Below are 12,219 nucleotides of genomic sequence, written 5' to 3'. Positions count from 1 at the left end.
GCGGGGCTGGCAGAGCTTTGCAGGACCCCTGCGACCTGCGGCCGGAGCGATTCAGCCCCTGCGAGGTAAACAGCCGTTTCCTGCTGGAGGGAAAGTCCCGGCCACGTTTACCTCCCCCCTGGCACGGAGTGATAGCCGCTCTGGCTGTCGGGGAGTCGGGGAGGGCGGCCAGCTGGGTGCAGGGAGCCAGAGGGGGATGGCACAGACCTGCTTTCTCTCTCGCATCGGCAACAGGTTGCTCTGGGACAGAGCCAGGCACTGATGCAGGGGTGAGACGCAGCCACAGGAGCATCGCCACGGCCTCTGGGTGATGCTAGACCTCCCTGCCCGGCCGTGGGCAAGACATTCCCTCGTGCCTCAGTTTCCCCCGCTGCCAAAGGCCCCTCCGGGGTCTTGTTCCCCGTGGTTCATCCAAAGTGCTCCCAGATGCAGCCCTGGCTGTCGGCAGGACAAAATCAGCTTTGTCACAGCGGAGCCACCAAGGACGCGCTGCAAGGAGGACTTGCAGGCGGGTGAACGCGAGCCTCAGAGAAAACGAAGTCTTAGATGAAAGCCTAATTAAAGAGCTAATTAAAGGGGAGGTCCAGCTAAGTGGCCAGTAGGCAGAGCTCTTCTGATTTACGGCTTTAATTTTGGTTTTGCTTTCCAAGAGAAGCGGGCTGAGGCAGCGAGCGAGGGCAAAGGCAGGGCAGGGCTGGAGTCAGGCCGGGGCAGTGCCTGGTTCCCACGCTGCCGCCCTGCGTGATGCCGCCGAGGGACCCCCCCCCGATCCGGACACCACAGTCCTGCTCCCACGCCAGAGCCCCTGGGCGGCGCTGGGCCATGCCAGGCATCGCCTGCACGAGGGTCTTGCTGGCAACCCCCCCCCTCCAACCCGCTGCAGGGGGTCTGCTCCCCCCAACGCTGCTGGCGCGGACCCCAAAACAACCAGATTCGCCTGGTGCAGGCCCGGCATCGCCCCACGCTCGCTGCCAGCGAGGAGCCCGTGTGCTCCATCTGTGTTTTATTCTGAAAGCTGCAGGCATTAAAGCTCAGGAGTCAGGAGGTGCAGGCGGGATACGATGGGGGTCAGGCTAGAAATGGGGTGAGGGGAGGAGAAGAGGGTGATGCCACCCTTCACGGGACACCCAGGGCGAGCTGGGACACCGCTCGGGATGTTACCCTCTGAGGGAAAGAGAAACCTCCCCAGGTTTTGGAAGCAGAGGGGCTGGGGCTTCTGCTGTGAATCTGGGCTGGCAGAAGGGTGGGTGCATCCTCGGCGGGTCCTGGGGTCTTGTCCCAGTCCGGGCGAAGGTGGCTCTGCGGTGCGGGGAAGGGGGTGCAGCTGGTGCAGGGAAAGGGCACGACGGCCGGCGCTAATCCTCGTAGTATTTGGTGAGGAACTGGGTCGAAGCCACTGGGGAGCCCAGCCGAAACTGCTCCACGAATCTCTCCATCGCCCAGGCACCTGGGGAGAGAGGGGAAAGGGGGGGTGAGAGGGGCTGCGAGGCAGCCGGAGGCGGGGGATGCTCCAAGGGCCGGATCCAGGCTAGGGCTGCACGTTGCATGCTGCATGCCATGCGCCGGCTGCCGCTCTGCCCGAGCTGCTGCAGACCACATCCTGCAAGCAGCGGCAGGCGGGGAGGCACCGGGCCCTGCCCCGTGGGGCCGGAGGGCTGGGAGCCACGGGGAGCCCAGCCCTGAGCATCCCCAGGGTGGGGAGCAAGTGGCGGCGGCTCCTTTCGCGCCCCCGCCTCCACCCCTGCCGACCTTTGGAGCAGAGCGTCCCACGGCTTCCTACGAGGCCACCCCGGCGTGCTGCTGGAAATCCCCCGGCGGCAGCGCGTGGGGGAGACGGCAGGAGATCCCCCGTCCCCCCCACTTGCATGCACTGAGCTGCTGCTCCTCAAATCGACAGAACCGAGGCGGGGGTCTTCATTCCTGACCCCTCTCCCTCCTCTGCTCCCTGCCCCGAGGATGCCAGAGGTCCAGGGGCAGCCCGTGGCTGGAGCCAGCCTCAGTTTTTCCTACGCCGGAGGCAGCAGGGAAACCCTCTGCCCCTGCACCCCGCCAGGGTTCCGTGCCGAGCCTGGGGCTGGCTCAGGGCTGGTGGAGCATCCTCCACCCCATCCAGAGGGGCTTTCCCTGGGGGTGACGGGACCCAAGCAGCCCACGCTGCCACCTCTGTCCCTGCCCGGTGGGCCACTGGCTGGGATTTGGCTGGGACAGTGCCGTAGCATCACAGATGGGGCTGGGTGGATGCGGGGGGGGGGAAAGGGGCCTCTTGTTTATTTGAAACCCATCCTCCCCTCCTCTCCCCTTCCTGGTGCTGCTCTTGAATGTCACGCCGCAGCCTGGCAGCCCTTATCTGCCTTCACATCTCAGCCCCAACTGGAGCAAACCGTCCCCTTTTGCTTTTTTTGCAAAAATGCTGAGCAAAACCCGAGCTGCTGCATCACCCGCGCGGGGCGGCGGTGGCTCAGCCTGCTGGCAAAGCCCAGCTCCCCCCCCCTATTCCGCCCCCCTCCCCACCTCGGGCACTGAGTCAGGCCCTGCCATGAGTCACCCCCCGGCCAAAAAGCCCCCGACGGGCCCTGCAGAGGTTCCCGGTGCTGGCACGGCACCCTGAGACCTCCCGGAGGGTGGCTGGGGAGATGCTCTGGTACCTGGGAAGGAGACCCCAGGATGCTCAGGCCAGACCCTGCATCCCAGCACGGCGGCTGGGAGATGTTGAAATGCATCAGGCTGCCTGGGGGGTGGTGTCCCAGATGTCCCCATGTTGTCACTGTCACCCACTGAGGACCCAAACCAAGCCGAGGGTAAGGACAGCCCCGGGGTCACCGCCAGCCGGGGCGTGCAGCCGCATTTCCAGCAGCTCTGGCTCATCTCCGCAGCCCGAGGGGGGCAGATGCCCCCACACAGGAGCCCGGGGGGGCTTTGGGTTTGCCAGCACCGCCGCAAAGCCAAGCGACGGCTACGAGCCTCGGCACGCTCCCGCGCCGGGCCCTGGCACGTGCTGCCAACACGTCCATCCCCAAATAACACCCCAGGCGAGAAGCCACTCGCTTCGGGGGTCTCAATCCACCCCCCTCATCCTCCTCGGCTCTGGGGGGTCCTGGCGAGCGTGGTGCCAGGGGAAGGGGTCTCGGGGGAGGGGGGGGGGGGGGATGCTCTGGCTTCGGCGGGCGCCTTTCATCCGCCGGGTTTCAAAGCGCTCGGAAAGCCTCGGGGGGAGCGCGGCCGGTGCCCCGCGGGACCAGGGTGAGAGCGAGAGGCAGCGGCCCCCCCAAGTCCCGCGGGTGCCGGGCGCTGTCATTGATGTTGGCGAAGCCCCCGGAGGGGCACGGATGAAAGGAGCTGGGGGGGGGGGGCGGGGGGGTGGAGGAAGGCAGAGCCGCTGCAGGGCTGCAGCCATCGGCCCGGGGGCTCGTGCCATCGCGCGTGGGGCCGGGGTTTTTCCTGACCTACTTTCCTACCTGCCATCGCACCGGTTGTGCCCGTCCCTCTGGGGGAGCTGGTACCGGTCACGGGGAAAGCCCCGGGCGCCGCTGCCGGTGTGGCAAAGCGGGGTGAAGTGCCGGGTGGCTACCGGGTCTGGGAACACGGGGGGAAACTGAGGCACGAGGCAGCTGCTGGGCTCAGGAACCCTCCAGCCCCGCAGGCGGTGGGTGCACGGGGCTGTGTCACTGCCCTGCCATCACACCCTGCCTCCCAAAGACAACCCGTCCCTGCCTCCCCCTCCCCATCCCTGTAGCACTGGGGGCACGTTGCCGGCTGTAATTTATCAGCCTCATCAGCGGGGCCGTTCTCCCTGATAGGAGCCCTGATGCTTTTCTGCCAAGATTAATGATGTCCCAGCGGAGGTAGGCGGGAGGCCACCAGCTGCTTTGGTCACCATTAACTGACACCCGGGGACTCGGGCTGGGACTGCGTGCTCCCCGCAGCCCTTCGCTGCTTCCCGTCCCAGCCGCAGCCTTTCCCTCCCTGCCGGGGCCCAGTCCAACCCGATTTTCCAGCTGGGTGGATCGGAGGCGCACCAGGTCGGCTCGTGAGTCAACGCCATGGCCTTGATGTGAAGCTGGAGGGAGACGGAGCTACGGGGAGGGCGGCTGGCCGGGCTCATCCCCGGTCCCTGCTCCCCAGAGGTCTCACCGCTTCCCGGAGGCAACATTTCTGGGAGGCAAAAATCCATTCCCAGTTGGAAAATACCTTTCTGGGGCAGATTTGGGGATGCTGGGGAGCATCTCCCCATGCTCACCGGAGCTGGTGGGTATCCAGCACCGGGGCATGGCAGGGTGGAAGCAGAGGGAGGTACAGCACTGCCCGGCAGGTGCAATTAAGCCTCGAGATCTTATTCTAATTAAAGTTCCCCCACAAAGGAAAGGAAGGAGGTGGAAAACAAATGGTCTCCACCCTGCTGCAGGCTGCAGATAGGTGAAAAGGTCCCCAGCGCCGCCGTGCCATCCCACCGCGGCCGGACACCTGAATTCCCCCATCCGAGGGAGTTTCCCCCTCGCCGCAGCGGGCAGCGGAGCCCGACCGCCGGAGGGAGAGCTCGCAGCGGATGCCAACGCCTCGGGACGCGACGGGTGGCTTTGACATTTCGCCGACCACAAACTATTATCTTGCATCTCGCCAAAATACAACCACGGCTTGTAACCCTCCTGGCTTGGGAGGGAAGCGGGGTGCACGGGGAGGAAGGGCTTTGCATCGCCTGACGATGCCTGCGCAGCCTCGGGGACAACCCAAGGGTCCCAAACGGGGACAGAGCTGGTGCCCAGTGACAACTGAGTTGCAAAGCTGCGGCACGGCCAAAAAAGTGGCTCCGAGATGATCATTTTCCGGCGGTGGCAGAGCGAGCGAGCCGGCTGGCGCAGGGATTGATCAGAAATGCTCACGGAGAAGGATCAGGGTGGGTTGTTTTTGCTGGTGAAACAAGTCTTTTTGCTCAAGAGCCACCCTGGAGAAACACCTCTGCTGTAAACAACCGATTTCACCATTGCCACCAGCTCCGGGCTCGCCGTGGGGGGACGTGAGCAGGGTGCTGCAGCCCTCCTCCAGCCCCGCCAATGCCTTCCCGCGCACCCTTGGGTGCAGCACCCATCCCGCTGCCCATCGGTGCCATCCCAGCCGGGACATCCCCGCAGCAGGGTGGGCACGGGAACCACCGTGGAGCCATCCTCGCTCCCTTTGAGCCGCCGGCATTGCAAAGCCGGGCGGGGGGAGCGGGGGAGAAGCGGCACAGATCTATTTTCCACGCTCGCCGTTGCCCCTCGCTTTTTGATTTCCCAGGGATTCGCAGAGGGAATGGCTCTTTCCCAGGAGCAGGGACGCGGCGGCACGGGCAGGGCCTGGTTTAGTGCCCTCTTCTGGAGGCTCCACCGCCGAGCTCCTGCCATCCCGCCTGGCACACACCAACTTCCCCAGTTTGGCCCAGCTTGGCCCAAGACCTTTCCCATGTCACCCTCCAAAGTGCAGCCCATGCCAGGAGGGAGCTTCTCCCCGAGCCGAGCGGTGAGAGAAGCACTCGTGGGGCTCCAAGAGGGCTCTACCAGGGGACAAGCTGCCAGAGGGACAGACGTGTGGCACGGCGCTGGGGATGCACGGCACAGGGGTGCGGCACTGGATGCTGGATACATCCGGAGGCTGGGATGGGCCAGCGCCGCTCCCTGCACCCACTGGGTGCTCCAGTCAGGACATCTCTCCCTCTCCGGCGTCAGCACCGGGTGACAATGGGTGCCACCATCTTCGGTGAGATGCAGATCCAGACAAAAGCAACAAGAAGGGGCTGGTTTAAGGCCAAGGAAGATGGAAAACCCCGAGCGAGGCTGCAAGCGGAGCCTGCGGCATCACCGGGAGAACCCGCACCTCTTGTGCCACCGGAGGAGAGGACCAAGCCAGAGCCGTGGAGGAGCTGGCTGAGCTTCTCCCCCGTGGTCTGCTGGGGCTGGGGTCGGGCCCTCCTTGTTTCCCCGTGTGCATTTGCTCCTCTCCCCCACGCGCTGCCTTCGCACCACGGGGCCAGACCCCAGCGCTTCAGCCACGCGGGGCTGGATGTGCCGGTGGTTCGATCCCAGTTCGTCCCACTGCGGTCCCTGGGGGTGGATTTATTTAAATGCCCTGAGACACCAAAATCTCACCCTTTGGCTGCTTTTAGGGCTCATGGCCTAAAAAATCATGGGAATTAAAGAGATGGGCTGCCGGCGGGTGGTGGTTCAATCCAGCAGCGCCCGCTGGACAGGCCAAACCTGTGATGCGGCAGTGAAATGGTTAAAAATAACCTTCAACCAACTACTTAAATAACAGCCTCCGCCGAGACACCGCAGCTGTCTGACAAACCGGGATGCTCGGGCACCAGATGTGGGGAAAATATCCGCTGCTGTTTTAACGGGTCTTTCCCAGGGAGCCTGGGAAGCGCTGAGAAACCTGAGGATGGGATGGAGACGGAGCGGGGTGGGGAGCACCTGGGGGGGGGGCAGGGGGATGGGGAATATTCCACAGGACACGTGGGTCTGGTGGCTGAACCCCTTTAGGTCTGGAATTTGGGGGCTGGAGCCACACATCCCGCTAATAAAAGGATTTATCTAGAAAAAGCTCTTGGGTGGGTGTCCCAGCCTCCCTTCCCAGCCCCGGGATGCTGCGACGGGGACGCGGGTGTGTAGCCCCGGGTGACAGCAGGGGAGCCCCCTCCTTCCACCACGCCGGGGACGAGGGGTCGGGGAAGTGCCCCACTCCGCTGGCAGGGGGGGTGGCTTCACGGCATGTCATTAAGAAGCAGAGCTAATGAGCCAGAAAGCAAAGGGAAGGGCAGAAACAACCCGCAGAGAGACTCGCAGCAGCACCAGCAGCCCATTCCAGCCACAGGACAAGCATCACGACCCCGCGCTGGGCAGGTGTTGGGGGTCTCTCGTGGCACTTGGAGGGGGTGTCTGGGGACGGCGAGCTCCGCAAAGCCACCCCGCTGCCTTCCCCCGGGACGCGCGGCGTTGGTTAACACCGGCGCAGGGGGTGAGTCAGGCCGGCGCAGACGAGACGCACCGACCTGACCTGCCTATCGAGATGTGCTCCTGTGGTCCCGGCTGGGAAAGTTTTGAAATTTCCCTTGCCGAGGCCACGTGAGCCGCAGTGCCCCGTGCTCCAACCCCGGGCTGCGCCGCCACCATCCCAGGAAGGAACCCACACCTTGCATTTCCCTTGGCCCCCCGTGCTGGGGGTCCCGCCGGTGACCAGGGTGCCCCATCTGGGATGAAACAGCGGGGATGGTCCCATCGTGGTTTGGGTGGGTGGGTGGGTGGGGGGGTGTCTCGGCTGCTTGCCTCCATCCTTCCCGTGCAGCATTTTGGGAGGCGGCAGCCGTGTCCCAGCACCGCGCGGGGCGGAGGGGAGCTGGGAGTTGGCGAGTTGTGTCAGCCCGGTTTGAGCAATCCCTTGCTAAACCATCTCCACGGCTGATCCTTATCGGCCTGCTCCGAGGTGGGGGTGATGCAACTCCCACGGCTCATGGAGGGGGGAGGAAAACGTGCCAGCAAGGACTCAGCCCGATTTCACAGCCGACGGGATCTCTCCCCGCTTCCGATCCCGCTAGCCAGGCCGTTACCAGCCATTTTGCCGAGGGTTTCTGCTGCTTTGTGAGGACTCACCACCCCAGGCACGTCCCGTGGGAGGATTTGAAGCCCCTTTGCACCCAACGAGCAGCCCCAGCCCAGCACTTCTGGCACGGCCGAACCCGTGCCATGACCTGTACCCCCGGGAAAGCCCCTCGGGGGCTGGGAGCGAGGGCATGGGGGTGCTCCTTACCCAGCGAGACCCGCTCCTCGGGGCTCAGGGCGATGGCCTCCTGCGCCGGCTGCTCGTACAGGCGGAGCTGGTAGCGGTGGTACCCGCTGCGGGGCGGGGGCGTGGGCCGGACGTAATCTGGGGATGCGAAAGATAACGGCTGAGCATCCCCCCGAGCTGGACCCGCTTCCCACCACAACCACGCACCCACCACCCCCCCACGCACCCACCCCCTCCCCCTCCAGGCTAGGCTCGGCTCTCCCACCCAGCGCCGTGCAGCAAAGCCCCTCGCCACGCGTGGGGCTGGAGGGAGAAAGCGCTCGGGAGCATCACGGGCGAGAGCAGCCGCTGTGCCCTCCTCCCCCCTCCCCAAAGCTGCCCCCTCCCTTATTACCACACAGATCCCCCCTCATCTTCCCGGGGGGCCAGATCCTGTTTTCCCTCTCCTGAAATAACCTGCCCCCAACCTCCCGCTGCGCCAGCCACCGCCCTTTCCTCCTCCTCCTCCTCCAACTTCAGAGCCCCGGGGTGCTCCTCGCCTCCATGCCGAGCACCTCGACCTCTCCTCCATCACCCTTCCCATCCCTGCACCATCCCTGCCATGCCCCCTCCCCATCCACCCCCCCTCCCCGCCCCCCGTGCTGGGTGCAGCCTCCCCTGGGTAGGGCCATGCAGGGACCTGCTGGGGGGGGACAAGCCTGAGACCCCCAACACCCTGCTGGTGCGTGGCCAGCACCCCTTGCCCTCCCGGCTGCCCCGTGGGGGTCTGGGGTGCCTGGCACCCGCCAGCTGGGCGTTTGGAGTCCTCCCATGCCCAGCTTTGGTGGGGGAGGATGCTCTGGTGGTCGAAGCGGTGGGTTCTCAGGTGCTGGAAGTCCCAGGGTTGTTGGACTGTTGGGGACAGGAGGATGTGATGCCAAGGGACAAGAGGCTGAAGCCCCTCCAGGACTCGGTCACCTGCAGCCGGGCGAGCCCCCAGCCCCTCTCCCCTGCTCCCTTGGGTTGTAAACGCCATGTCTGGCCTGTTTTGAACTGAAAGTCTTTGTGCAACATCACAGAAGTTGTTGGGATTCACCTACTTTTATCTTGTGTTTTACTTGTTGATTTTGTTGTTGTGTCCCCCCCCCCCCCCCCCGCCTTTTTGCACTGGTTTGGAGCTCTTCCAACTGCTGGGGAGTTTTTTAACCACTTTTGCCTCTAGAAAACAAGACAAAAAGTGGCTTCTATTTCAGACAGCACCCGGCTGTGCCCCGCGGGAACCCCTTGTGTCCCTCCCTTGCATCCCAGCGTGCTCGTCCCCGCCGGGCACAGCCAGCTCAGCCACCGCCTTGTCACAGCTCCCGGCTGCAGGACACCCCGTCCCCTCGTTGGGGTCCGCACTCACCCGTCAGCACGTGCCCTTTGATGTCCCCAGTCTTCAGATCCGCACCCTGAAAGGACAAGAAGAGGGGGGGTGAGGTGCTACCGACAACTCTAGGAGAAAGATGTGGAGGGGACGGACCCCTCTTGCCCCCCACGTCTGCACCCGCTTCTCCCCAGGGATTCGCTTTCCAACATTTTGAGTGTTCTCCTTGCCAAGGTCATCAGGGAGCCAGGGCAGGAGGGGCAAGGAGCACACCAGGGGCTTTCCTTGGCTATCCGGGGTTGAAAGGCTCGATGCACGATGCCCTGACACACAGGCGGTGCTGTCACCTGCATGTGATCCCGGCTGGGGCGCACCGGGAAAGCCGGGATAGCCCGTTAAAAGCCTCGGTGCCACTCGGCGTGCAGGGCTTTGGGAGGGGTGAACCGTGCCGGGTGGGAAGGGGGCTGGCAGCGGAGGACCGTGGTGATTTGTACCGGCGTTCCCGCAGCAAAGCTTTGCCCCGTCGCCGTGGTTTTGCTCTCCACCGAAACCACCCGGTAGGGTTTGGCTCTCCATCCCAGCCCTGGGACGCTTCCCTGGAGGAGGGCGGCTTTGCCGAGGCGGCTGAGCCTCCCACCGGGACTGGATGAATGGCAAGGGGGCAGCGGCGGCAGCTTCGGCCGCATCCTGGCCCCGCACAAGCCACCTCACCCCTGACCTGCTGTGCTATTCCCAGCCGGCCCCCACCTCCCACCGATGCCGCCCCCAGCGCTTGTAAATCCTCCCCGACGGCACCCGTTATTCCAGTCCTGCCCACACACGCGGGTGCTGCCAGGGCTCCTCCGTCCTAACCTGCCCTGGGAGTTATTACCCCGAAAAAAAGATGCATCAGATAACTGCAAGCAAAAGTGCGCGCGGGGAACGTGGTCGGTTCTTTGCCATCAAAGCTTCGCTTTCTCCAAAAAAAAAAGAAACCTGCTTCGCACTGAGTCACGGCGGGCGACAGCCTCCTGCCAGCTGCCCGTGGCACAGCAGAGGTCACCGGGAAGCCAAGCGCCCGCTCAGGTCCCCGGCTATCGGCTCCCCCCAACGCTGGCTCGCCGCTTTGGCAGCCGGCGCTGCGAATATCCCCACGACAGGGAGGGGATGACTAAGATTTTGGGCAGCGACCGGCAGGTTCGGACGCCTTGGTTCGCAGCGGGAGGGGAAGGCGGCGTGCAGGCTGCCTGCGGGGTGGCGGGAGGGGATGGGGGGGGGGGGGAGCACCCCGGGGTGGGGGAGCGGGCGGACGTGGGGGCTGCGCTGGTGGCTTTCTCCTCTGCCCAGATGGGCGAGGGCAACCAGATGGGCACACCCGCTCCCCCCCCCTTCCCCAAGGGGGGCACCACCAGCCCACCCCTCAACGCTCTGCGTGCCTCCTCCACCCAGCTGCGCACATCTGCTCTACCCAGCCTTTCCAGCTGTGCCTGCTCCCCCCCCTCCCACCCCCAGATGTGCCGCCCTCGGCCGCCAGACCCAGCTTGGCACAAGGCAGCTCGAAGCAAACCCCAAGCTCGCCGTGCGGCCGGGCCGGCTGCCAGCCCCTGCTCTTCAAAGGCAGGAGGGACTGAGGCTTTTGGGCTGCTGCGGGTAGGGCTGCTCCCGTGCGGGGACCTCGCTGCTATTCCTGGCTTTGCCATGGGCTTATCGGGAGAGGCCGGGCCTCCTCCCTGTTCTCCTGCCTGCTGATGTGGGCTGCCTGCTCGCCCCGAGATGCTGTGGGTTCTGCCTCGCCCCGGGGATGGGAGAGTCAAAGGATGAAGCTCCTTTTAAGAGGCGAGAAGAGGAAGAGGGCGGGAGGGAGAAAGCAGGGGCGAGCACTGTAAACCTTGTTGGGGTTTTGGGTTGGTTTTTTTTTTTTTGAAATAGTAAGCAGCTCCGCTGGAAGCAAAGGAGCAAACTCTGCTCGCAACGGGCTGCAGGAGAGGCTGGTGGCGTCGGGTGGGAAGCCCCGCTTGCTCCTGCGAGCTTTCCCTCCCCCGGCGCGAGGGGCGTCCTGCAGCTGGGAAGCGAGTTTTTGGTAGTGGGGGGGGGAATGGTTGGCAGGGAGGAATAATCCCCACCCCCCTCCCCGCCCCTCTCCAGCCTGTTGTCCCTTCGCTGAAATGCCGGTGAGGGGCGAGGGGAGCATCGCACGCTGGTGGCCCCCGAAGATCCCTGCCACGAGCGGAGCTAATGGACGCTGATGAGCTGCCGTGTTTATTAATGCCCTTTTATGAGAGCATTAATAGTTCCTAATGACACCATTTGAGCTTCCCAGCCTTTTATCTCCTCTTTCTCTCTTTCCCCCGCTGAGGACACAGTGGAGGAGGTGGAATTAGATATTTCCACCCTCCGGTCCGTGCTGCGGGGCATCGAGTGCTGGTGGGGCACGGGATGCTGGTGGGATGCTCATGCGGAGACCTGGGCAGCCTTAAAAACCTGTGCCACGCAATTTCTGTGCCAGGAGCTCCTCTCTGTGCTCTTCTGCTTGGCCAAAAGAGCAGAGAAAATGATTCCCCCTCCATTCCCGACACCCCTTTGCCAAGCCGGCTGCCGGCGGTGCCGAGGCTCTCCGGTAGATCGCGGCCAGCCCTCGGTGTTGCCTGCTGCACGTCGCAGCGTAGGGCGGGAGGGAATAAATAAATACAAATAAATGAAGGCGGCAGTGAGTCACATTTTGTTTTCCTCTTGATCTTTTTGTTTTGTTTTGTTTTGTTTTGTTGGGGTTTTTTTTTTTGTTTGTTTGTTTCTTTCCCTTTCTTCCCCCTCTCCAGAACGTGTCTGATCCCATCGGAGAGGAGGGGAAAGGGATGGGTGGCGAGCGCGCCAGCGATTCGCCCGGGCGAGGACGGAGGGTTATGGAAAGTGGGTGTGGGAATCGGCACAATCGCTGGCAGGGGACCAGGACAAACAGATGACGGATGGGACCCAGGGCTGCGCGGCAGAGCGGGGCTGGGCTGCTGCCGCCTTGCCGGCAGCGCTCCCCAGCCTGGCCCCGGGGGACCCTGGGGACCCTGTGGGACTCATCGGGGTGCTGGGGGCTGCATCCCACAGGGCAGCAGCCGAGGTGCCGGCCTGGCAGCGCGGTGATACGATTA

At 64.3% G+C, this 12,219-nt stretch overlaps 1 protein-coding gene across 1 annotated transcript in view; it reads right to left on the bottom strand.

Moving 5' to 3' along the window:
* Positions 1 to 969: 969 nt before the first annotated feature.
* The window catches only part of PEBP4 (phosphatidylethanolamine binding protein 4), a 69,286-nt gene continuing 58,036 nt past the window's right edge, over positions 970 to 12,219 (bottom strand). Inside the window, exons 4-7 of the mRNA XM_086477172.1 lie at positions 9,140 to 9,185; positions 7,787 to 7,893; positions 2,279 to 2,288; positions 970 to 1,447 (exon numbers count right to left, since the gene is read on the bottom strand). Coding sequence (XP_086333298.1) covers positions 1,356 to 1,447; positions 2,279 to 2,288; positions 7,787 to 7,893; positions 9,140 to 9,185 — 255 coding nt within the window. The 3' untranslated portion in view covers positions 970 to 1,355. The remainder of the gene's footprint in view (positions 1,448 to 2,278; positions 2,289 to 7,786; positions 7,894 to 9,139; positions 9,186 to 12,219) is intronic.

The sequence above is a fragment of the Leptosomus discolor genome, chromosome 23 (assembly GCF_034619465.1).
Source record: "Leptosomus discolor isolate bLepDis1 chromosome 23, bLepDis1.hap2, whole genome shotgun sequence".
Classification (NCBI taxonomy): Eukaryota; Metazoa; Chordata; class Aves; order Leptosomiformes; family Leptosomidae; genus Leptosomus; species Leptosomus discolor.
Note: the sequence above shows the minus strand (reverse complement) of the source record. Positions and strands in the feature narration are given on the sequence as shown.